General features: G+C 49.1%; 1 protein-coding gene across 1 annotated transcript in view; it reads left to right on the top strand.

Moving 5' to 3' along the window:
* Nucleotides 1-26,323, top strand: part of ALPK3 (alpha-kinase 3) — a 61,429-nt gene that overhangs the window by 639 nt on the left and 34,467 nt on the right. Inside the window, 5 exon segments of the mRNA XM_011961073.1 lie at nucleotides 7-110; nucleotides 5,803-5,841; nucleotides 9,967-10,088; nucleotides 21,819-21,936; nucleotides 22,537-23,785. Of these exon segments, the coding sequence (XP_011816463.1) occupies nucleotides 7-110; nucleotides 5,803-5,841; nucleotides 9,967-10,088; nucleotides 21,819-21,936; nucleotides 22,537-23,785 (1,632 nt within the window).

The raw sequence follows: 26,323 nt of genomic DNA, 5'->3' as shown, positions 1-26,323 counted from the left end.
GGCGCGGGTGGGCGGTCTGGGGCGGGGGGCGACGGTGAGGACGACGGCCCCGTGTGGATCCCCAGCCCAGCCAGCCGGAGCTACCTGCTCAGCGTGCGGCCAGAGACCAGGTGAGTGGCACTGAGGGGCAGGGTGGCGTCGGGCCGGGCGAGGCCCTGGGATCAGTCCCTGTGAGGGCGGCCTGGTCCCTGTAGGCCTGGGCTGGGCCTCCGCCCTCGAGCCCTCTCAGCCCCAAGGCCCAGGGTCTGGGGACATGGTAGCTGGAATAGCCTTCGTAGCCCCTTGTGACCCCTCCTGATCCACGGGCCTGAGGCCTCTGGCAGTGCGAGGCTCAAGAGAGGAGAAAGGCTCCACTTTGGAGTGATTTCATGGGGTCTGAAGGCTTTCTTTATCTCCCCTGCCCCTGCCCTGCTATTCCCTAGCTTGGGATTCCACAGTTAGAGATAAGGAAAGTCAGAGTGGCTGAAATTCCTCCCTGGCAGGAAGGGAGCGGGAGAGAACTGGTGGGGACAGGGAGAGGGTGCTGGGGTCTGCCCAGAGTAGGGGCTGCTTAGCTCAGGGTGGGGAAGTTCCCCAGAAAGAAATAAACCTTTGTAAATAAGGTTCCTCTACTAGGCCCAGAACTTGGGTCCTCCCCAGGACCTGAGTGGGGGCTGGTGAGATAGCGGGTGGGATGACGTACTGTCTGGGGATGTCGGGAATTAAGGACTTGCAGCTCTGAGGGAGCGAAGTGCCCTGTCCAGTTTGGGGAAGTGAAATGCCAAGGGAGGTGTGGAACTAATGAGCCCTTCACTGGTCTTCCAAGAGTTTAAGAGGTGTGGAAGCTTTGTTTTAGCAGCTAGGCCACCCACAGATATAAAGACACAAAGACAATAGACACGCATCAAGGCAATCAAAGGCACACAGAGACACATGGACACACACATTGCCATGGAGACAGACACTTCCTGCCCCCTGTGGGCAGCTCAGTTTCCCTCCACTTCTGGAGTCTATTTTCCAAAGGGAAATGTGTTGAGATAGTGGTTGTTTCATAGCCTGAGAACTTGGCTTGTGTATTATACAGAAAACAGTCATTCCTCCAAGAGGCTGTCCAGAGAGACTTCTTGTTCTCCATTCTTAAAACAGCATAAAAACAGGCATCAAGGACATTCAGGAAAAGTCCTGGGCACTTCCTCGTGAATTGGCTGAGTCCTATTGACCTTGGAGTTGGGAAAGTTCAAATGTAACCGGAACCAGTTTCTGCTTAAAACTCGTCAAATGGTGTCACATGTCTGGGGCAGGGCTGAGGACTGATGTTAGTGACTGAGTCAGACTCAACAAGGCCCCTGGCTGCCAGCAAAGAATACCCCTTTTTCCTACTCCTGGCTCTACAGATAAACCGGAATGAAATTTGGACATTTATTCTAGTCCTTAGAGAAGCTGACTCCCTTGTGGGAGCCTCACACCTGTCACAGTGACTTGTCTGGGCTTTGCCTCCTGTGTTTGGCCTTTGTCAATACCAGTGGAACAAACAGAAGGGGCAGAACCAGGGTCCTTCTTGGAGACAGCAGCAATGAAGGAAGGGAGGAAATAGTACCTTGAAAACCAGGCAGAATGGGGAGGGCAGGGGATCTGGGATTTTAGGAAAAGGGCTGGAGAGTGGACACAGTGCTGCTGCCTGACTGTGCAGTTGTATGATAGATAAATGTTAATTGCACACCTCATGAGCACAAAGCTTGTGCCAGCCTGAGAGCTAGAGGTGGGATAGAAGTGGCTGGCTTAAGTCCCTTTGGACCTAAATGGGAATGTTCTTAAAAGGAGGCTCTTTCATCAAGTGTCTGGAGGGGGCAAGACAGGAGGAGTGGGAGAGAGCTTTGGACTTTGGGCCGTGTTTTGCCCCTGCAGAGTTCTTTACTGCTCCTGCCAGCTAGCCACAGACCCCCAGAGGTTCTGAGAGACAAGGACAGCCAGATTTATCAGGCTTCTGGAAAAGCTTTCTGCCAAAGTGGGGAGAAAGTGACTGTGGCTGCAGCGGGGAGTGGAGGGGGTGGGGCAGTTCCTGCTTCTCTAGCAGGGCCTGACTTGTGTTGGAGGGAGCCCTCAGAACAGCCTCACTGCCTGTGGGGGTGGGGAGAGCTCCCTAGAGACAGGGAGAAAGACAGTCCCTGTAGAATTTTGCCAACTATATTGACTCCAGCCCAGCTGAGCCCTGACTATGCCAGAGTCCCTGAGTCCTTGACTGAGAGGAAAGTTCTGTCCCCACTCACTCTTGGCTCCAACATCTGGGTCTGCCTTCACACAGATGTGTCATGGAGCTCTCCAGGCATCATTCTCATGGGCCCTTGTGAGGAGGGGCTGCCCCTGGGAGCTGATGGACAACTGAGCTGATGGACACCAGAAGCCTTGGTGGAGGACCCAGAACCTATCTCCCCATGCACCTTTCTGTGCCCCACAGCTCTGAAAGGGTTCTAGTCCATGTCGGTGCAAGAATATTTCCAATGCCTACTGGGGTCAGAGGTCCAACAAGCAGATAGTTCCACCAAACTGTAGGCCCAGCCCCTAGGTCACCCGGCATCTGGGACCTCACCCCCATAGGACAGTGAGATGTGGGTAGGCTAGAGAAGTTAAAGGGCCACAATAGTTGGGTAGAAGCAGTTATGATTAATTAGCTTTTATGGGATACTCAGAAGTTCCAGAAGCCCCTGCCCCCTGGATTCTTGGAGGCCCTGGTCCAGGTGGACTCACACAAGTCACAGAACCTGTAGCTCTGCTGTTCAGCATGGGTCAGCCAGGCTGTCTAGGGCTTTTAGGGAACCTGAGGTATCAGGCCAGGACTGTCCAAAGGCCTTTTATGTCCCAGAATAGATGAAAGCCAGGAGGGATGGAGTCTCCCAGCTTCTGTGGTCAGTTCTGGTTTTCTGTAGCCTACTTCACTCTTTTAGTGTTTGGTGTTCTTTTTTTTATTTTTTTTTTTTGAGATGGAGTCTTGCTCTGTCACCCAGGCTGGAGTGCAGTGGCATGATCTCTGTTCACTGCAACCTCCGCTCCCAGGTTCAAGCAATCCTCCTGCCTCAACCTCCTGAGTAGTCTGGGATTACAGACGCCTGCCACCGCACCCGGCTAATTTTTGTATTTTTAGTAGAGATGGGATTTCACCCTGTTGGCCAGGCTGGTCTTGAACTCCTGACCTCAGGTCATCTGCCTGCCTCGGCCTCCCAAAGTGCTGGGATTACAGACGAGAGCCACCACACTTGGCCAAGTTTAGTTTTTAATTATTTATTTTTTATAAAGATGAGGTCTTGCTATATTGCCAAGGTTGATCTTGAACTCCTGTGCTCCAGCGATCCTCTTACCTCAGCCCCACAAAGTGTTGGGATTACAGGCATGAGCCACTGTGCTCAGTCCCAACTTCACTCCTTTATGAGGAGACCTGTCCTTTCTGGGCCCTGATTTCCAACCCCACCCTCCAACTTTTTTCTTTTTTCCTATTCTGCTTATGTATGAATTCCCATTTTGTGAGATAAAGGTGGCATGAAGAACTCTTTAAAGTTTTTCTGCCCCAACATTTGATGCCTCTCATTCGGCTCCCCCTCAGAGGTAGTAAATGGGGAGCTCCCCTGCCTGGGTGACAGCCCTGAGCCTAGCTGTGGCCCAGCCAGCAGGGCACAGGCAGATCTTCCACCTTCTGAAGACCAGGTGCCTCCATTAGCCCAGGGTTTCTCCTGACCTGACTAATGATGTAAGAGCGAGGCCTAGAGAGGGCAGGATGGTTGGTCCAGGAGCAGCAGAGCTGGGGGAGGGGTCCTCTGTCCCAGCTCATTTCTTGACCCACGTGTAGGTGGAACTTGTCATTTTCCTTTCTGAATTAGAAAGCTAACTCTCCCCCTCTCCTTCCCAGGGAAGAAGTCCAGACCCAAAGAAGAAGAAATCTCCCAATCCTAAAGGAGAGGGACAAAGGAAATTTATGGTCAGGAAAGGATGGAGTTGGCCAGTGCCTTGGAACCATGGGAGGTTCTGCCCAGGCGGCCTCCAGAGGATTTTTAAAGTTCTGAGCAGAGGCAGCTGCACTCTAGCACACTCTTTTCCATCTTTTCTGGAGCAGCAGCTCCCTCTGGGGGGCAGCACCCTTCCTGCTTGAAAAATGCCTTTCTGTCCCCTGCCCTCTCTCCCCAGGCCCCCCACTCTACTTTCCTCCTCTTTCTTTTTCTTCCTCTCTCTCTCTCTCTTTTTTTTTTTTCTTTCTCTCTCTCCCTTCTATAGAACAGCAGTTAAATACCCATTGTCTGTGCAGCACTGTGCTAGGAGCCACAGAAACTACAAGAACTAGGTTTGAAGGCTGGATGGGCAGGATTTAATTGAGCAGTAGGAGGGAAGAAGGACTTTCCAAACAGGGAGAACAAAAGGGAAGGCTCAGGGGTCAGGAAGGACTGTTCATGCCAATAAGGGACAGGCCTGGCTGTGGTGGCACCAGAGCATTGGGAAGTAGAGGGAACCTGGTTGTAGTGGGAGTGTGAGTAGATCAGGGAGGCCCCCACCCGCCCAGTCAAGGAGTGGAGACTCAGTGTCCTCTACAGTGGGGGACTGCAGCATTTTGTTAGAGAAGTGGGTTATATGAGGGGTTAAGGAGGAGGGGTTGAGGTGGTCATCAATGTGGAGCCATGAGAGTCTAGATTGTAGTACAACAAGAGTAGAGAGAAAGGGAGAAAGAAGGGCCAAGAATTGTGGACGAACTGGATTTGGGGTTGGGGAAGAAGAAGTAATCCAAGATGGCAGGTTTTGAGCTTAGGAGTTTGGGAGAATGCTGGAGGTATCCACCAACCCAGGAGCCTGGGGTTAGGGGTGAAGCCAGGTTTTAGGGAAAAGGATGGGTTTGGTTTTGTGGTTATAAAGAGATGGGATCCTCATAGAGACACAGACCGTGAGCACCACTGAACAGGCTGGGCTGCTGATAAGGAAGGGAGAGCTCTTCTCATGATAGGGACAGCTGAAGGGAGTGTGGATGGGGTGAGCCCTGACATCTCTCAAGGAGCTGGGATCCAGGGCCCCACTGGAGATTTTTGTATCAGGAGTGGAGGAGGGAGAGGGAACAGTTGGCTCATAGTAAGTGGGCTAGAACTCCAGTAAGGGGTGGTCCTGTGTGGGTCCTCATCCTAGTGCCCTAAGCAGTGGCCTTTCCTAGCTGCCCCAGGCAGGAGGGATGATCAGGGCCTCAGGCAGAATGGGCCTTGTGTGGACCATGAAGCTGGGTGCCTCCCAGCTCCTGCTGAATTAACTGCTTTGTTTTTCTCTTTTTCACTCTCCCAGCTGGTTTGTCTTGTGTGGCCTCTTTAACCATACTTTAACATATTAATGATGGGTGTTCTCCAAGCCACCTGTCTCTTTCTCCTAGCCTCTCAGGGGATTTCCAGAAATGGGGCTGTTTTCTCCCGAAGGCCAAGAATTGAAGCAGGAGCTTGCCCCCAGGCTGGTATGCTGTGGGGTGGGGAAACATGCCAGGCAGCTGTAAGCCTCCCTCTCTGGGGCAGTGACCCAATTGCCTGGGACACACCTTTCTCAAAGCACAATCCCAAGGGGCCTCCTTTCTGCCTAACCATTTTCCTGGACTTTGCTGCATTTAATGAGCTCTTGGTTTCAGATACATTGGTGTCCGGTGGTCAGGCCACTTGCTAAATGGAGCAGGCCAACTAAGACAGCTGGTCCCTTTTAATAGAAAGGCTTTGGGCCGCAGAAGGTGGCCGATTAATAGTTTGCGACTGTTGATTTCGCCTACTTCCTTCTCCTTGCTTTTTTGGCCTAATGATTCCATTTGCTGTTTTTGCTTAGCTTATCAAGCAACCGGTTGTCTCACCCCAGCTCTGGAAGGTAAATGCATATTGCACTACATTTCTCTGACTGCTTTTTTCTTGGGTCTGGGCATTGAGGGGCCACTGAGTGACTGCTCGTGCACTAACCAGGCTGCATGGGGTGAGGGGAGAGCTGGAGGGCGGGCGGGGAGAGTGCAAGAAGGTACTCAGGTGAACATGGCTCTCACAGGGGGCCAGAGTTGATGCTTGCATGGGCCATTTGAGATGGGCACAGGATATCAGGAATAGAAATATGGGCAGGGGTCTCTGAGATGCCTGCAATGACATCTCTGTGTCCCTAGGAGACACCATGGGAACAGAACAGGGAGCCACCAGTCCTGTCACATGACCCACCTCTTCCCTATCCCAGGTTTTTTATTTCTTAGAGACAGGGTCTTGCTCTGTCATGTTGCCTGGGCTAGAATGCAATGGCTCCCTGCAGCCTTGAACTCCAGGCCTCAAGGGATCCTCCTGCCTCAGCCTTCTGAGTAGCGGGGACTACAGGAATGCACCATGATGCCTGGCTAATTTTAAAAAATTTTCTTGTAGAGACAGGGTCTCACTGTATTCCCTGGGCTTGAACTCCTGGCTCCAAGGGATGCTCCTGCCTTGGCTTTCTAAAGTCCTGGGATTAGAGGCATAAGCCAATGTGCCTGGCCCCAATTCTAGGTTTTCATGTTTTTTGTAACCACATATCTAGGTGTGATACCTTATTGTCTATCTTCTTCTAACCATGGCAACTGCCTTTTAAAATTTTTTTCTGCAGTCATTTAAGTTCTCCTTTTACCTCCTCTTTCTCTGAATTTTCCTTTTCTTTGGTTCCTCCCCATCCCTGAAGACTGAACTCTGTGAGATCAGAGAATACCACGTTAGTGTATTCCTGCATAACTTATTCTCTGAATCTGCTGCAGAGTCAGAGCAAGGTCTGAGCAGGCTCATGGTCCAGGTTTGCTGGGTGAATGACTGTCTTCTTGCCTCCTGAACTGAAGGACAGCTCTTTACCCTTGGCTGAACTGACTGTTACAATCAAAATGGGAACATTTCCTGGCTCCTTCCCACCACTTGGGCCTCATCCCAGACTCTGATAGATTTGGGGAGAGTTAGCTACATTTTCTTCACACAGAGAAAGATTTCAGAATAGCTAACTGGTTTCTGAATAGCTAATGTTTACAGACATGATTAGCAATTACTATGTCCATGGTCCTTGATGGGGATGAACACTGAGGAGACTTTGTTCTGTGTGGCTCATGGGTGGAACTGAGGATATCACAACTAATTCCGAGTGGAGTGTGGTAAGCGTTGAAAGGAGAGGACCTGGGCAAACCAAACCTAACCTAAGGGCAAGGTTAGGTTCTGCTGAACGTCATGAAAACCAATGATTCTGGTGTTCTTTAGAGACATATGATTAGTCTGTGATATTCTTATGAAGTCATGGAGTTGGAAGGACTCGTCAGGGTTGGACAAGACCATTTCCAGATGTGTGGACTTCCTGGCTCTCCAGGGCATAGGGCGCAGCACACTCAGAGTCTATCCCACATTCGAGTGGTTTGGATTACGGGGACAGAAAGCTTGTCGCAATGAGAAGCTGTGTGACATTCAGCAGAACATGACAGTATATAAAGTGACTCCCTGTGCCTCCAAATGTACCCCAAGCCCACTTCCCTAAAGAGAAGGCTTTCATCTAGCCACACCTTTCGGCTGTTACTTGTTTTCTAACGTAAACATTTTTTATAATACAGCTTAGGACCTAATGTGGAAAGTTTGAGAAGATATGTTCTTTTCCATTCAAAAAGAATAATGAAATAAAATAACTACTTGTTTTTCTTTTTCTTTCTTTTTTTTTTTTCATTTTGAGAAGGAGTCTTTCTCTGTCACCAGGCTGGAGTGCAGTGGCGCGATCTCAACTCACTGCAACCTCTGCCTCCCGGGTTCAAGTGATTTTCCTGCCTCAGCTTCCCGAGTAGCTGGGACTACACGCACCTGCCACAATGCCTGGCTAATTTTTGTATTTTTAGTAGAGACGGGGTTTCACCATGTTGGCCAGTCTGGTCTCGATCTCTTGACTTCGTGATCTGCCTGCTTCAGCCTCCCAAAGTGGTGGGATTACAGGCATGAGCCACTGCGCCCGGCCTGTTTTTCAATATCTAGCATGAGCATTTGTCTCTGCAAATTTTCTTAAAGCATAGTTTCCCTGTTGTCTCACTTATCCAGTAGTGGAAATGATTTCCTTAGACTTGTCCAAACGGCTTCATACCTAGGAGCCTCAACTGAATATTGGATCCAGGCTCAAGGTCATGGATGAGATAGTATTCAAATTATGCAGGGAGGACATAATTAGGGATGGTTTGAATTAACTACAGACTCATGGAGGTAGGATTATGTTTACCCTGGTGGTTTCTAGAAACTGTTGATTGAGATTTGATATTTCCCCAAATCAGAAATTGCTGTTAGTATGATAGCAAAAAGAAACACTTTCAGATATTAACACTTCCTGAGTGTTCAGGGAGTTGATAGCCTAGGACCTGAGGACCCTCTATTTCTGATTGGCTTAAGAAGAAAACGAAAAGAAGCTTATTGCACAGATGAGCTGTAGGTGAGGGAAGGTTGTAGGGAGTGTTACAGAATATGTCTAACTGCAGACCCGGCTCAGATGTTCAGGTATGTGAGATTGGGATCCCCTTTATGGGTGATCTTTGTCGGGGAGGGCCCTTGTCAACTCCAGGAATGCCCAGGTATCTGCATTCCTGTGGTGAAACCATAGCGGGACCCCCATCAGTCCAGAAGTCTTACTTGATTCCAGATATTCTCTGGGGTACAACCCTTCTCCTCAAACTCAAGTCTAGAATAATATTCACAGAAAAGATACATTGAATGTGGAACCCTTCCCCACAAAGTATGTAGGGTTCTAGATCCTGTTTGCTTCTGCTTCCACAGACTCTCTTGGCCCCTGGCAGAGAGGCCATGGACAGACAAACATTGCCCTTGGGTGACCATCCCTTCCTCTGAGGCACAGGGAAAGGCACCTTTGAATGATGTGTCTTTCTCACTACAGTTTCTCCTGCTTCTCTTCACTTTGCCCCCCTCACAGTCCTCTCTGCTGCTCACAATGGGATGTGTGCCTGGGGAGGGAGGGCCGGGCATGGCTTGTGCACCACACAACCTGGCTATGTGGTGGCGCTTCACACCTAGGAATGCACTGTGTCTCTGCTGGCCCTTGAAAGGGTTTGGCATGGTGGTTTGCTTCCTGGGCCCAGAAAGGAGAAGACTGTAAGCCCTGAGCGTTGTTGGTGAGTTTGTACTGGACTCAGTGCTTACTGATGCCCCTGAAATCTGGGAGATGGACTGGAGAAGGGAACTAAAAGTTCTGGCTTTTGCAGGGGTGGATCTGTTTGTGGTTTGGCACTCCTGCTGGTTGGTCCTGGAGCAGCCAACCATGTTTCACTTCAGCATGTGGTATCCAGGGATGGAGCAGGGGAGCCACAGCTGGCTTTCCAAGGCTGCTTCTCAGCTTCATTTGGGGTGGGTCTCTCCTTTCTGATACCCTTATGAATTGGAGTTCCCCTTTGGGTCTAGACCCCTAGCATTGGCCAGCTTATTCTTTGTCCATTGTGGGTCTGCACTCACAAATGTAGGAGCTTTTCTCCTAAGCCCAAGCTCTAGGAGAGGCTCCTGTGCTCTTAGGACCTTGAGTCACTGAGGGTTGGCTGGCCTTCCCCTCTTGGCATGAATGGAGGCTCTGCTATGCTGGGGGTTCCATCTCCGAGGCTTGACCTACTTATCTGTGTGTCTCCCTCATGCACCAGTGTCCCTGGAGATGAAAGGTGCAGGGTGAAGTAAGGCCCCCCCAACAATGATGGGAGGGGATGCCTCGGCTGGTAGCATGGCATGCTCAGGAGCCTGGCCCATGGTCAGTAACTTGCCTATTGTAATGGGTCTGGGTCAGGATTCCATTCAACCCCTTGATACCTGGCCCCAGCCTAGCCAAGAGGCACAGGCTGCCTTGAAGAAAGACTTGCCTGGGTGCTGGAGCTCTGGCCGCAGGAAGATGGACAGACATGGTGAGACGGAAGCTACCTTGGACAGGCCAGGCTGTGCTGTTTGTTGTGGGGAAGGCCAGCTCTGAATAGCTCTTTGCCTCTCCTAGGAGCACCTTCTGCTCCATCATTGCTCAGCTCACAGAGGAGACCCAGCCGCTATTCGAGACCACACTCAAGTCCCGGGCTGTGTCTGAGGACAGCGACGTCAGGTTCACCTGCATCGTCACAGGTAAGGAGTCTGTATGCTCCATGCCAGGGCCTCTGCAGAGAGCAGGGTCCAAGGAGGCTGTGAGGACAGGAATGGTGGGGTGGAAAGGCTGTGTGCACAAAACTATGTGAGGTGATATTTACTTTCTGAGCTTTTTCTCACCAACAAGGAGCTGGTGCCCCTTGCTCATCCCATTATGGAGCCACATATATACCCTACTCTTCTTTGGAACCTGTCCTCAGTGAAGGTTCCTGACCCTCAGGCATACATCCATGACTAATGGATATGTGTTGCACGAAAAGAAGTACTCCAATGGAAAGAGATCTTTGAGGCCATCTCCCTGAGTATCCCCATGTTATAGTTGAGTAATTAGATGGTTGGGAGTCTCAAGCCTGAGAGGATAATTGCATGTGGTGATTCTGACTACAGACCCTGGAGGCAGACTGCCTGGCTTAGAGTCCTGGCTCATCCCCTTTCCAATGATGTCACTGAGCAGGTTACATAACCTCTCAGCTGCCTCATCTGTAAAGTGGGGATAATGATAGGATGCACTTCATAGGGTTAATTGAGATTGAATGAGTTAATACATGCAAAGTGTTTGGAGTAGTACCTGATGTACAGTAAGTACCATATAAGTGTTAGAAACTGACTACTGTTATTTGCATTTCACTGAGCTTCATGGTGGAATTTGAAGCAACTGTTTGGCAGAATAGGAAGCAGAGTGATACTCCTTGGAAGGGGAGGATAGTGGGTGGGAGTGCTGGGAGGGAGGTTCTAGACATTGCCTCTCCCCCAGACCACCCAGTAGAGACTCCAACCTGACCAGCCTCAGGGCCTGCAGGACCCATGAATGGGTACCCACACCTCCCCGCTGTGCAGCTATCAGATCCTAGGCCCAGGCTCCCTCTGGACAGCCTGTTGTTTCTGTAAGTCAAGGGCATTTGTGGTTTCCAGCTGTGACATTCCCTAATTCTGGGGGACTTGTTTACCCCAGCCAGTAAACAGCTTCTCACTTGGGCAGTTCTCACCCTTACTCAACCCTCTGAGCTGCAGACTGAGAACACTCTCTGCTCCGAGGGACATAGGTATTCATCCCATACCTTTGTATGGCATATGGTGAATTTCACAAGTTGTCTGTTTCCATTGTCATTGCATTCTTACAAATCCCTATGATGTAAGTGCTATTTTTAGTCAAGTTTTACCAAGGAGGAAGCTGAAAGAGGCTGATGCATTGCCAAAGTCTGCAGCACTGGTGAGGGAGACACTGCTTTTGCTCTCCAGCATCTGATGCTGCTTCCCACCTGCATCTCTTGTGTTACTGTGGCACTTAGAGTTTCCTAGAAAAACCCGGTTCTTTCACAGCTTCGTGCTTCTGCACATCTGATTTTCTCTATTTAGAAAGTCCTTAATGCTTCTTTTTAAAGAAAATTAAATTTTACTTTGTCAAATTAATATATGCACATAATTTAAGACTTCAAATTATACTAAAAGGCATACTTCAAAATACAGCAGTTCACCCCTCTCAATTTGTCTTCCCAGAAGCAACTGTTTTCAGCTTTTAGCTGTTTCTTCTGGCATGTATACATTTCCATCATGCTGAGTACTACATGACATTCTTCAGTTTTAGATGTTCTCTATTGTCTTCCTGTTATGGTAGATAAGGAATTAGCTCTTTTATACTATCATTTTCTCTATTTCCCTAAACTTATCTTATTCATATAATTATGTTGACAGCAGTTGTGGGACTTTGGTTCTCATCTTCTTAGTTTAAAAAGATTTAAACAAAAGACACACAGCAAAGGAGATAGAACAATTTATTGCGAAGGAAAAAGAATAGTGTAAAAGTTAGGTGCAGAATAGACAGGACACCTGAGAGAGAGAAGATTCAGCTTGGGCTTCTCGTGAGGATGAGACAGCAAAGACTGGTACCTAGGGAGACTACCTTTCTGTAAGTTTTACATGATTATTCATGAGGCAGTAGGAAGAGGTGTTGCTCGTAAGCATGTTCTGGGTGGTCTTCTGGGTGCACATGCGCAGTAGCTGTACATGCTTGTTCAAACGTCATGAGTATCTGGGACCACAGGCATATGCCACCACAGCCATGCTAATGAGGCATGTATCTTAAATCTCCACCCAGGGGTGTGTTTTTTACTATTGCAATGAGCAAAGGGTGAGTTTGAGGACAGGTAAAATCAAAATGCTCCTGCTTTCTACATGGGAAATTCCCTACTGGAGATAGCTTTGCTTGAATGAACTTTACAATGCCCATGTTAGGGCTTAATTGTGTTGACTGTATGGTCCCGATGGTTGCTGTGTCCTGAGGACATGGTTACTTCCTTGACTTTTATTAATGACAGTTTGCTAAAACTATCCTGCTTCAGTTATATCATAATTTTTGCTTAAATCAACATTTACTGTTTACCTTATTATGCCTATGCAATATTATTTGTAACTGAACATTGTAGCATACTATGCTTATTTTTTTTTCTTTTGTTTTTCCTAAGGTTAGTACTTTCCATCGTTTTTCATTTGTTTCTTTTTTTGGTATCTGTTGCTAATTTTTCTTATACCTCCTAATAGCCTCTTAAGACAATATTCTGCAAGGTCAATGACATCAGTAATCTGGCAGTTACTTTCCTTGGAGATATTCCCCTTGGAGCTCTCCATTCTTCTTTTATCTGAACTGCTAGCCTTTTGGGGCCTGATACACAGCTGTTATCCTGGGTCTTCCCTTTGCTTTTCTGTGGGGTTAATTTAGCTTCCTGGATCTCATGTCTTCCTTTCTTGGTTTATTTTTTTTTGCTTTATTGAATACTGCCCGAGTGGCTTCATCAGGTCCTGAAGATGGTGGAGTAGCAGAGGGCATGGTGATGGCAAGCTCTGGACCTTGCTCTCCCTTGAGTCCCTCTGCTCCAATGTGCCTTCATTTCTCCCTGCATCTGGTACACAGTTGCCATCCTCTAGATTTGTTTTACCTCTCTTCTGTGATAACTTTCCTGCTGCTTTTTGCATTCTACATTTTTTTCTTTCTTGATTTACATTCTTGTTTTGGTAGCTTTCTAGAAAGAGTACACGGGAAACAGATATTGGATTCCTTGTGTCTGAAAATGTTTTTGTTGATTGGTTGGTTGGTTGGTTGGTTGGTTGGTTGGTTGGTTGGTTGGTTGGTTGGTTTTTTGAGGCAAAGTTTCCTCTGTCACCCAGGCTGGAGTGCAGTGGCATGATCACAGATCACTGCAGCCTCAACCTCCCCGGCTCAGGTGATCCTCTTGCCTCAGCCTCCTGAGTAGCTGGGACCACAGGCATGTGCCACCATGCCCAGCTTATTTTTTTTGTGTGTGTATTTGTGTGTGTGTGGTAGAGACTAAGTCCTACTATGTTGCCAGGCTGGTCTCAAACTTCTGGGCTCAAACAATCCTCCCACCTTGGCCTCCCAAAGTGCTGGGATTATAGCAGGCATGAGCCAGTGTGCCCAGCCTCTTTTTTTCTACTTTACTTTTTCTTGGGAATTTGGCTGGGTATAGAATTATAAGCTGAAAATAATTTTCCTTCAGAATTTTAGACATTGTTCCATTATCTTTTTGCTTCCAATGTTGCTTTTCAGAGTGAGAAGACAGTTTGATCGTAATTCCTTGCATGTGACCAGTTTTTCTCTCTGGAAGCTTGTAAGAGTGTTCTGGTATTTCATAATGATGTATTTTGATATGGGTCTCTTCACCCTGGAACATGCTTAGATGCTTTCAGTTGGAAACGGAGAGCCTTTAGTTCTGGGAAATTTGATTTTATCCTCCTGTTTTCTGTCATCTTACTTTACGAACTCCTGTTTGGATAGCTGTTCCCCTAGACATGGACTTTTATTTTCTTATCCTTTATTCCCATTTCATCTATTTGTCTTTTGCTCTACTTTCTGGGAGATTTTCTCAGTTTTATCTTTCAACTCTTCTACTGAATTTTAATTTCCAAGGGTTTTAATTTTTGTCATTTTCTGTAAGCATCCTGCACTTTTCATGAATGTAGTATCTTTTCTTAGCTGTCTGAAATGCTTATTAATGATAGTTTACTAAAAGTTTCCTTTTCCTTGCGTAGTTTTTCTTCTGTCTTGCTTTTTCTCTGTTTAATTTAATTTTATCATCAATCTTCAATTACAGGCTTTCCTCCCATATCTAGAAATCTTTGGCTGTCAGATAATGAGCAAGAGTAGGAGACTTACAAGCTGATCAGAGGTTCTGAGCAAGGAGGAGGGGCCTGAAAACTTGGCTGTTTACTGTAGGGTGATCTAGGTAGCCACTGTTGGGAACTGCCAAGTAAGTTTCTTTAGTTTCTTCCTCTTGGACTAGTGAGGTTTCCTAGCAAAAGATTTTCTGGGAGTTATGTAGACCAGAGGGCTGGGTGGGCTCTCAGCATAAGACATTTATTTTATGATACATGGTTATTACATTTTTCTATTTTTCATAGAATAGTTATCCCTCAGTTATACTGGCTTACTCTCAGGGCAGACTTTTACATTTCCAAATAATAAACTTCACCTTTGGCTGTGGTGGGGAAGGAGCAGTCATCCAATGAGATAGAATGGGTGAAGGGTTCCAGAGATCTATTTTCTAAGCACCTTTTAACCTTTCTTCCTTCCTCTTTCTCCCAGTTCCAGAGGTACCAATTTGCCAATTCTTAGGCCCTTTGGGGATTTTCTGGTGTCGAAAGGATAGTTCTCAGTTTTCTCCACTGCTAGCTTAGGGTTGAGCTGTCTTGAGTCTGCTAAGTCAGTTTCCACTTGTCCATCTGCTTTCTAACTTTCAAAATTTTGTTGCTCCTGTTACTCTCCTTGCCTGTTCACTTCATCTTCGTTGATTAAAAAGTCTTTTCAGGGCAGTTTAGTGAGCTTGAGGAAGGGTGTGAAGATAGATGGCACGTTCATTCTGCCTTTTTACCTAGAAGCCTACTCATTTTCTGCCTGGCAAAATCCTTCTCTCCTTTCAAGGGGCATGCCCTCTGGGAGGTCATCTCCAGTGTTTCCAGGAGAGCTCTTGCTCCATCCTCCACCACATAGTTTTTTTGTTTACACATCTCTCTCTCCAACAAGATCATGACATCTACAAGGGCAGGGCACACACCTGACACATCATGCCTCTCCAGAGCTGGCACGAAGATGCTCAGTACATATCAGATGACCACAGTGAACCTTGACTGTGCTGATGACAAAACCAGTATCTTTTCCACTTTCCACATTGCCTGTTCATTTCAGCCGCAGCTTTGATACCTGGGTAACAGCAGCTGCAGTGGGGACCTGGGACCACTTGAGGGGTGCAGGTGTCAGAGATGGCTCTCCTTCCTCTCCTTTTCCATTCTTTTCTTTGTAGCCATGGAGTTTGAGAGCAATGTGGAGATGCCAGACATGAGTCTGGCTTATAGAATCATGGGGCATTTTATCAAATATTCTCAGTGTCATCATGGAAGTAAGCTGTTCCTTGTTTCAAGCCCAATCCAAAGGAGCAACCTTTTCTGCCACATCTCATGATGACCAGGCAGGGCTGCTCAGAGATTTATTTTATGATATATGGTTGTATATCATACAACCTACCTACTGTGTATATCATAGCATCTATTGTGCCAAGATCTACAACACTACCAATGAAGTCTGTAAGGTTTCTGGGGCTCTGGCTACCTCTGATATCCATACCTTAGTCCATTGTTGATCTTCTCCTCTCCTGCCCTCACTCATCCTCACATACATTTAGAATCTCAGCTTACCTGAGTTTTGTGTAGTACATTAGGAAAGAGGCCTCTATGATCACCATAGTACACCTCAAACAAGCCTTTTCCAATTAGCAAGGAGAAAATGCAGGCTGTAGGAGAGGGGGAGAGAGGAGAAGAGAGGCAAGGTTCTGCAAACTAGAGTCAGGGTTAGACACGGGAGCTCTCTAGACTGGAGAGGTGGAAGGTGGATGGATCTCTGGCTGAGACTGGCCTCTGTGTGAGGCTGCTGTTTTGCTCCTGGCTTGTCTCCAGAGTGACCACACGTGCACTCTTCCTTCCTCACTGCTGATAGCATTTCCTAAACAAGGCTAGGATGAGTGAGCCCACCAGGGCCCTGCCAGGCAGAGGTGATGCTTTCCTGGTGGTCAGAACTTGGTCCAGCTGAGGGAGAGTCATCTGCGCCAGCAGTGCTCCTGCTGGCTGACCTGTGATGGAAGCCCTTGGGGTCACGGAGAAGAGAGGCAAGGCCCTGGGGTTCTTCCAACTCACAGTAGGCTTATGGGAAGATAGTGGGCCTCCGCTAGCTCCTGTCTGCCCCAGGAGCCCCTCTGGCCAGAATGCTACTGTCTTCCTTGAGGCAGCCCACTCTCTCCAGCACAGGGGCTTCCCTCCTCCACTCTCCTCAATCTACAACTCTGTTGTAGATTCTATGTTGTGTGTGTATGTGTGTGTATGTGTGTGTGTGTGTGCGTGTGTGTTTGCATGTGGGTGCACATGTTCATATTGGGCTGGAAGGAGGAAGCATCAACAGTGGGCAGGTTGTACAAAGGGATTGAGTCTTCTGAAATAGGACCATGTTCCTGAAGTAACTTTTTTAGAGAAGTAAGTCTAAAAATGACTGTTGGGAGCAAAAACTTATATATTGGTCCCAGAAACCCCAGTGGAAAGAGTACTGGAGAAAGGAAAAGGAAACCTAGGGCTTTGCCACGTGCTGGCTGTGTGACCCTGGGTGTTACTTAGCTTCTCTAAGCCTCATTTTCTTTTTGTGTAAAATAGGAAGTAAAATACCAGCCTGTGTTGTAGAAGAGAGGGATTGGAACTCTGGCTCTCTACTTGCTAGCTAGATAACTTTGGACAAGAGCTTTAATTTCATGAGCTGGGATTTCCTCGTCCTTAAATTGGAGATTAGTAGCAGAGTGCATTCCTCATAGGATTTTTGTGAGGATTAGATGAGATAATACATGAGAAGTATTCAGCTTAGTATCTGGCACCTAGTAAGTCTTCATTAATGTTAGCAATCATTTGCACAGGAGTGTTCTGAGGGTCAAATGAAATTCTATGTATTTGAAAGCTTTTGAAAACGTTACATTTCCATTCATTATTCTTTTGAATCGGAGCTTCTGTGAACTGGGAATGGTTGGGACAAGGCTGCAAGTTTCCAAGCTGGGTTCTTGAGTCAGGTCTGCTGGCTGTGAAACAGATGTCACAGGGTGTGAAGGGGCCGAGGGAAGGCCACAGGCCCAAGTGCTGCTGTGGGCTCTCCTGGCCAGGGCTGGAAGTGTGTGCACACCTGCCTGTGGACATGCACAAATGCATAGTTGGGAGTGAAGGACCCAGAGCTCTCCTGCTTTTATGCATTTTAGGATATAGTTCACATTATTCAGGGCTCAAGGCAATGTGTTCTCCCAAATAAATTTGCTTCCAAAGCTCATTGTGGCTATGAAGCCCCTAAGCTATTGGATCGGCCCCCGCTGTGTAGAGACAGCACCAGAGGGTGGCATGGAGGCTGAGGTCCCAGCCCTGGGGCTGTGGGGTCCATTCAGCTCCTCTCTCCTTGCTCCACCCCTGCCCTCTTGCCCGAGCATCTGACTGGACTCAGATGCCCTGGAGACTGAGGCTGTGCTGGGTGGGTCATGGGGCAGGGAGGCTCTGAGCTGGGCCCTTGTAGGGATGAGATCATCTCACAGGATGGTGAGGACACCTGTGCTGGCTCTGGCCACACACACAGTGATGTAACCAGGGGGTTTAGCTCACAGTGGAAACATGGGGCTCGCTTTACAGCCAGGGCTGCCCAGAGTTTGTTCCTGGCCAACGCTGCTGCAGCCTCACCTCCCCTGCTCCCTGCTCCTGTACACAGTTCCCCAGCATGCCCTTTGCTTGTCACCCTCCCCCTCTCCTGCTGGGGTTCCCTTGTCAGGCATGCCCTTCCCATCCACCTTGTGTGTTCACCCTACTCACTCCTTTACTTATCGTCCCACAGATTTCTTTTAAGTAATTACCACACCACAGTGTCAGGCACTGTCTTAGGTGGTGGGGATATAGCAGTGAACAAGATACAGTTTCTACCCACATAGGACCTAAGTCTAGCAGGAGAGATAGGCAAGGAAGTAGTCAATGACAGTATTGTGATTAGTGCTGTGAAGGGGAAGTACAGGTGATGTGAGAGCTGAGGGGAAGCAGGAGATCGGGGGGACGGAACCCATCTTTCCTGAAATCCTGCCCACCTTCCAAGTTGAGTTCAGGTGCCACTCACTACAAAAACCTTTCCTGAGTCCCTAGCCAGAGGTGATTGCTCCCTTCTCTGCAGCCCTAAGCACTTAGTGCATTGCTTCATTTATTCATCTATAAATATTTAATGAGTGTTGATTCCATACCAGGGACTATTCTAGGAACTGGGGACACAGCAGTGAATAACACAGATAAGTCCCTGCTGTCATGGAGCTGATGTTTGTCATGGAAAGGATGGACGTAAACCAACACACTCCTAAGTGTATAATATGTCAGGTAGCAATGTATTCTATGAAGAAAAATAAACATAGTAAGAGGAATAGCAAGTGCCTGGGAGACAGTGTTGCTGCTTTACACAGGGTGGTAGGGAAGGCCTCTCTAGAGAAGTAACAGAGCCCTGCAGGAGTCAAGGCATGGTGCTCCCGTGGTGTGTGAGGCAAGCCAGCAGGACCACATGAGTGGGTACAGCAAGCTGAGGGAAAGTGGAGGGAGGTGGGGCCAGCATGGTCACAGGGCCCAGATCATGAGGGTTGCATGAAATGGAGCTAATTGGGGTGTTTTGAGCAAAAGGGCACCATGATCTGACATTATTTAAAAGGATCACTCTGTCTTTTCTGCTGAGAATGGGCTGAAGAGAGCCAAGCAGCGAGATCAGTGAGGAGGTTATTGTAGGAATTGAGGTGTGAGGTGACGGGAATGTGGACCAAGCTGTTGGTGCAGAATGGCAAGGAGTGATCAGATTCTAGATATATTCTAAGGGAGGGCCAGCAAGATTGCTTGGTGGAGTAGAGGTGAGACAAGGAAAGGAATACAGGATTGCCTCCAGGTATTGGCCTGAACCAAATATAGGGATGAAGTTGCTATTTACTGAGATTTGTGGGAACTGGCCTGGAGGGCAGACTAAGGAGCTTGGATGGGATATGGTAAGCTTGATACCTCTTAGACCTTCAAGTGGAAATGCCAGGTATGCAGTCAGAAATAATGACTGGGGTAGAAGCCTGGGCTGGAGATAGAAATTTGGGAGTCCATAAGCATACATATATTTGAAAGCCACAGGACAGAATTAGGACCTTCTGGGTTGTGAGTAGGGATAGAGTATGGAAAATGGTTCTGGGGTCTGAGCTCTGGGGCAGGTCTAGGTGGGAGGGGAGGACTGATGAAGAGCTCAGGAAAAGCAGCCAGTGAAGTAGGAGGAGCAGTTAGAAAGAGCGGTGTCCTAAAAGCAAGTGAAGCAAAGGTTTCAGGAAGGGGGGTTGGTACTGCTGATGGATTAGGCAGATGGGCATAGGAATTGGATTTGGCAATGTACAAGTTATGGGTGACTTTGACAAGAGCAATTCTGGTGCAAGAGAGGCTATAAAAGTCTGACTGGAGGAAGGAAAATGAAGACAGTGAGTACAGGCAGCTCTTTCAAAGAATTTTTCTGTAAAGCAGAGAGCAGAGAAATGAGAGCAGGGGTTGGAGGAGGCTGTGGGGTCAAAGGAAGTTCTTTTTAAAGAAGGACACAGTAGAGCAGGCTTGTACGCTGATGGGAAAGATGTAACAGAGAGGAAAAATTTGATGATGCAGGAGCGAGCTGGAATAATTGCTGGAGAAATGTCCTTGATTAGGCATGAGCAGGTAGGATCCAGTGAGGGGAAGCTTTACTTAGGAGCATAGTGTATCTGTAGGCAGTAGGAAAGGCAGAGCACCTGTGCAGATGCTAGGTGCATTGCTGCCTTGTGCAGGTGCATGCCATGTCTCACCTTTTCTTTTTTTCTTTTTTTTTTTTTTTTTCGAGACTGAGTCTTGCTCTGTTGCCCAGGCTGGAGTGCAGTGGTGTGATCTCGGCTCACTACAAGCTGTGCCTCCCGGGTTCACGCCATTCTCCTGCCTCAGCCTCCTGAGCAGCAGGGACTACAGGCATCCGCCACCACGCCCGGCTAATTTTTTTTGTATTTTTAGTAGAGACGGGGTTTCATTGTGTTAGCCAGGATGGTCTCGATCTCCTGACCTCGTGATCCGCCCACCTTGGCCTTCCAAAGTGCTGGGATTACAGGCTTGAGCCACTGCACCTGGCCATGTCTCACCTTGTCTTTCGCACAATAAGCTCCTGGAGAGCAGAGACGCTGTCTCATGTGGTTCTGTGTCCTCATAACCCTAGCTTGCTGTTCATATATACTTAATATATATCTTTGAGTGAATGTATGTTAGCAGTCTCATTTCGAGCAAGTAATGCAGATCAGTCAGCTTAAGATATGAATCAGGATTCATTGGTAAGTCCAGAGGGGCTTCTTATAGAATTGACAAGAGGAGGGCAGCTGTGCCCAGGCAAGGAATGGAACTAGTACTTGGAAGCATCTTGGAACTCTCTCTGTCTTCCACTTCTTATTCAATCCTGAACATCGACTTCCTTTTTCCATCTCTCACTGTAGTGTTTGCTTCTCAGTCCATGTGGCAGAACATGGCTGCTCTACCCTTTTGAAGCTAAATTTCCAGACACAATGGTAGACTGTCTGTAGGTCCTAATTCCCAAATACTTGGTCAAATAATTAGCTAGATTTGCTGATTTGGCGTCCATTACTGAACCAGTCAACTATGGACAGAGAGATAAGGGACACGTGACAGTAACAGCTGGGAGCTCCTCCTGTGGGTGGGCTGGAAGTGCCCGAGAAGGGGCTGGGCAGACACCTCAGTCAGTGTCACTGCAGTGACAGGGTGGGTAGGAAGGTGTAGATGTGTGGACAGATGGACGATAGGTAAATGAATGAATGGGTGGACAGATAGATGCTTTAACCATGTTGTCAAATAATCCTAACAGCTCAGGAACCTGAAATGAAAGAAGGAGGGCTCTTGGAAGAGATGCTCATGGTGGGACATGGGGGAGGAGATCTCTGTAGATAGAGCCCTAACTGCAGTTGAGGAAGTAGAATGGGCCACTATAGAAGGAAGCTTATTCCCAGGAGCCAGGGATTTCTGGAAACTCCTTGTCTCCCTTCCCATTAGGAAGCTAGGAAGTTTCTCCTCCATATTTCCCTTCCTATTGCTGAAGGGGAATTGTTTTCAGCTTTGACAAGGACCAGCTTCTAAAAATAAGCTGAGCTATCATACGGTGGCTCTGTTCTTCCAGCAAGCCTGGGGCAGGTGGTCCTGTCCAGTCTCTTCAGGTGGTCTGGAAAGCCATGGCCTCGTGTTCTCTCCTCCCATTATTATTATTATTATTATTACTGAGATGGAGTCTCACTCTATCGCCTAGGCTGGAGTGCAGTGGCGAGATCTTGGCTCACTGCAACCTCCACCTCCTGGGTTCAAGCGATTCTCCTGCCTCAGCCTCCCAAAGAGCTGGGATTACAGGAGCCCGCCACCATGTCTGGGTAATTTTTTTTTGTATTTTTAGTAGAGACTGGGTTTCACCATGTTGGCCAAGCTGGTCTCAAACTCCTGACCTCAGGTGATCTGCCTACCTCAGCCTCCCAAAGTGCTGGGATTACAGGTGTGAGCCACAGTGCCCGGCCTCTTCCCATTATTTTGGAACTGGCTTTCCTGCAACCCAATCTCCTGCTTCTTTCTCAGGATACCCAGAGCCAGAGGTGACCTGGTACAAGGATGATATGGAGCTGGACCGCTACTGTGGCTTGCCAAAATATGAGATCACTCATCAGGGCAACCGCCACACACTGCAGCTGTACAGGTGAGGGAGAAGGGCCTGTTTTGCTCTCTCTGCCCTCCGGAGGGCCCTTTGGCTGGGGTCCTGCCCTCAGAAATGGAGCAGTCTAGATGGAGATGCCCAGGCACTCTCTGGGGATGGCGGGCGGGATTCTGCTGTGTGGTTGAACCACCTGGTGAACCGCATCTGCCTTCCAGTGTCTGGGAGCTCCTAAGGCCAGGGTGGGAGTATTCCTGACAGAGAGCTGGTGCAACCAGCGGAGGTCCTGACCTACAGAAATATTTTCCATGAGGTCAGCAGCCAAAAAAAACAACTGTATCATCATGACTTCACAAGGGGCTGTGTTGGTCACATGCTTCTGAAGGGAGCTCTCCTGGGCCCCAAGTCTAATCCCTCCTGGGACAGTATGGCTTTGGTCAGCCGCCACCCTTTTGCCAGCCTCAGTTCCCTCAACTGTAAAGGAGGTTGTTGTATGTTGTGACGTGTGAGATGGGGCGTGGCACACGGCAGGGCTTGCTGTGGGGAGGGGGAAGCATGCCTGGCTCTGAACGGCTCTGGCTGGGGGGTGTGGGGGCTCTCACCTCTCAGGAGGGGAGAGGTGGCACCTCAAGCTCCTACCTCTAGGTGTCGAGAAGAAGATGCCGCCATCTACCAGGCCTCTGCCCAGAACAGCAAGGGCATTGTGTCCTGCTCAGGGGTCCTGGAGGTGGGCACCATGACCGAGTACAAGATCCACCAGCGCTGGTTCGCCAAGTTGAAGCGCAAGGCTGCGGCAAAGCTGCGCGAGATCGAGCAGAGCTGGAAGCACGAGAAGGCGGCGCCAGGGGAGGCCGACACGCTGCGCAAGCTCAGCCCCGACCGCTTCCAGCGAAAGCGGCGACTGAGTGGGGCTGAAGCGCTGGACCCCTCGGTCCCTACCAGGGACCCTGAGGGTGGGACCCTGGCGGTTTGGCAGGAGGGAGAGACTGAGTCTGCTCAGCACTCAGGTTTGGGCCTGATCAACAGTTTTGCTTCTGGAGAAGTGACCACCAACGGGGAGGCTGCCCCCGAGAATGGGGAGGACGCAGAGCATGGCTTGCTGACATACATCTGTGACGCCATGGAGCTGGGGCCTCAGAGAGTCCTCAAAGAGGAGAGTGGGGCCAAGAAGAAAAAGAAAGATGAGGAATCCAAGCGAGGCCTGCGGAAGCCAGAGTTAGAGAAGGCAGCCCCAAGCTGCCTTTCTTCAGAAAACTACATCCCCAACTCAGACGAGCCTGACTCCTGCGGGACTCAGGGGCCCGCGGGCATGGAGCAGGTTCAGACCCAGCCCAGAGGCAGGGCTGCACAGGGGCCTGGGTCCTCTGGCACAGATAGTACCAGGAAGCCAACCTCTGCTGTGGGCACTCTAGACAAGGCCCAGAAGGCCCCTGCCCCGGCCCTGGCCCCTGGCCCGGGCCCAGGCCAGGAAGTGTATTTCTCCTTGAAGGACATGTACCTGGAGAACACCCGGGCAGTCAGGCTTCTGGGGGAAGACGGCCCCCAGACCCTGAGTGTCCAGGCGCCTGGAGAGAGTCTCAAGGGGAAGGCACCCATCAGGGCTAGAGACGAGGGGGTGCCTGGTGCTCCTGGCCAGCCCACACACTCCTTCACCCCCCAGCCGACTGGGCCTTTCAACAGAAAGAGATTCGCCCCTCCAAAGCCCAAAGGAGAGGCCACCACCGACAGTAAGCCCATTTCTTCTCTGAGTCAAGCTCCAGAATGTGGGGCCCAGAGCTTAGTGAAGGCCCCACCTCAGGCCTCTGTCCAGGTGCCGACACCCCCTGCCCGGCGGAGACATGGCACCCGGGACAGCCCACTGCAGGGGCAAGCAGGCCACAGGACTCCAGGAGAGGTAAGTGTGGGTGTTGGGTGCCTGGAGGCCACTCTGGGAAGCTGACCTCATGGAAACTTGCTGCAACTGCTCCGGCAGCTAGTGAGCAGTGGGCTATTTATAGAAAGGGGTGGAGAGGGACTGGAGTGCCAGCTACAGGAACCGCAGGCATGCCCTTCGCCCCAGCCCGTTTCCTGATGCCAGGCATGTGGGCAGCACAGCCTGACTGTGACCCTCTTCTGGGAGTGTAGGAGTTCACAGCCAAGGGGACTCTGCCCTGGAGGGAGGTGGAAGAAGATAATATTCTCTGGGGTGGGAAAGGGGGCCAGTGGAGAGCTTTCTGTGGGCTTTGCTGAGGCAACAGTGTTTCATGGGGGAGATGGAGGAGCAGGTGTGTGCTGTAGTGTACAGCAGGTGGCAACTTGGCTGTTCATTAGATTTTTAACAAAACTGAATGTCCAGGAAATGCTGGTTAAATCTGGGTTTATCTAAGGTTCTGGAGTCAGGCATACCTATTTGCAAATCTGACTGCCTTAACATGGTGTGATGTAGAGCCAGTTGTAAAACTGGAATAATAATAATAATAATACCTACTTCGTAGGGCTGTTGTAAGAATCTGGTGCCCACTAAGAACTAAGTAAGTGGCAGTTGGGATCAGATACGACTATGGTGGGATACAAAAGAAAAGTGTTTTACTTGATAACAGGAGTGCCATCACCTTCTAGGGAACAGGTAGCCCACAGAGAAAAGATGATGTTTTGTGTGGAGACAGGGGTAGTGGAGTGTCCACTCCCTAAAGAAGCAGATGAGTGGCAGCATTAAGGAGCTTGAGGGGCGGGATTGAGAGGGCAGGAAGGAAACAATTTGTCCCTTTTGGTTATTGCTTCATGTTTCAGGGGCTTAGAGAGCATTATTTCACAGAGGTTTTGGGAGACAGAGTGTTTTATAGTGGGACAGAAAGAAGACAGTGTTTCTTATGAGTGGCAGAAGGAGAAATATTTCAAGAGTGGAGCTGGGGTGGATAAAATAGATGAAACATACTTACACTGAGAAATACTGGTTATTTATTTGAAATCCCGATTTAACTGGGTGTCTAGTATTTCTTTCTTTGTTTTTTTTTTTTTGTTTTGTTTTTTGTTTGTTTGTTTGAGATGGAGTTGCCCAGGCTGGAATGCAGTACAGTGGTGCGATCTCAGCTCACTGCAGCCTCCAACTCCCGGGTTCAAGCCATCCTTGTGTCTCAGCCTTCCAAGTAGTTGGAATTAAAGGTATGAGGCACCATGCCCGGCTAATTTTTGTATGTTTAGTAGAGACGGGGTTTTGCCATGTTGGCCAGGCTGATTTCGAACTCCTGATCTCAAGTGATCTGCCCACCTCAGCCTCCCAAAATGTTGGGATTACAGGTATGAGCCACTGTGCCCAGCGCAGTATTTCTTTTTGCTAAATCTGATAACCTTAAGTGGGGACAGCCTCTGGTTTTGGTGAGAACTAAGATGAGACTATTTCTTGGGGTAGAGGAAGTGGGAGTTATGGATCTGAGAATGGCTTCATGGGGGAACAGGAGGAAAGCAGTGTTTCCCAGGGATAGGGACAGAGGACAGGTGGTTTCTCGGAGCAGTGAAGGGAAGCACATGAGGGACAAGCTGATACAGCACCTCGCAGAGAGCAAAGGGGAAAGGATGCTTTGTGGAGAACAGGAGGGGCTTTCCCACACAGAGAACTTTCATGGCGGGAAGGAGAGAAAGACTAGTTTCAAGGGTGACCATGGGAAATGGTTTTATTTCATGGGTGCTAAGGTCAGACTGTAGGAACAGTGGTTCAGAGGGCTTTGGAGTGGAACAAACCTCAGGGACCTCAAACCAGACTTTCTGGAACCTGTTCCTGACTCTTGCCCCCCTCAGGCCTGGTCTCATGTAGTTTTGGCCAATGGAGTGGTAAGTTCACAGTGGCCCGGGGAAGGCTTTGTAGGGCTGCTGCACATGCCTGACAGCCCACAGGCTGGATAGCAGGGCCTTTTGGAAGAGATGGCTCTCATAGGCCCTCATAGCTCATTTAGAAAGGGACCAGCCTGTTGGCCAAGTTAGTGTGCAAATCTGGCTTCTCTGCCTAAAGGGTGAGGAACCCTATACCAGATGGTGGCATCCTCCTGGTAGGGCCAGAGGAGGAAGTACTAGCCCCCTCTTCCTTGCCTCCCAAAGGTAGGAGGAGGGACTCAGGCAGTGTGGTACCTGAGAGGTTGTCTGTGTTGGTTCCACTGCTCCTACAAAAACCCCATGGTTAGGCTGGGCGTGGTGGCTCACGCCTGTAATCCTAGCACTTTGGAAGGCCGAAGCAGGTGGATCACTTGAGGTTAGGAGTTTGAAACCAGCTTGGCCAACATGGTGAAACCCCATCTTTACTAAAAATGCAAAAAATTAGCCGGGTGTGGTGGCATGTGCCTATAATTCTGGCCACTTGGGTGGCTGAGGCAGGAGAATTGCTAGAACCTGGAAGGCAGAGGTTGCAGTGAACCGAGACTGCGCCACTGCACTGCAGTCTGGGCTACAGAGACTATGTCTT

Source organism: Colobus angolensis, unplaced genomic scaffold, assembly GCF_000951035.1.
Source record: "Colobus angolensis palliatus isolate OR3802 unplaced genomic scaffold, Cang.pa_1.0 Scaffold534, whole genome shotgun sequence".
In the NCBI taxonomy this organism is placed as follows: Eukaryota; Metazoa; Chordata; class Mammalia; order Primates; family Cercopithecidae; genus Colobus; species Colobus angolensis.
The sequence above is the reverse complement of the archived record's forward strand: the minus strand, read 5'-3'. Positions and strand labels throughout refer to the sequence as shown.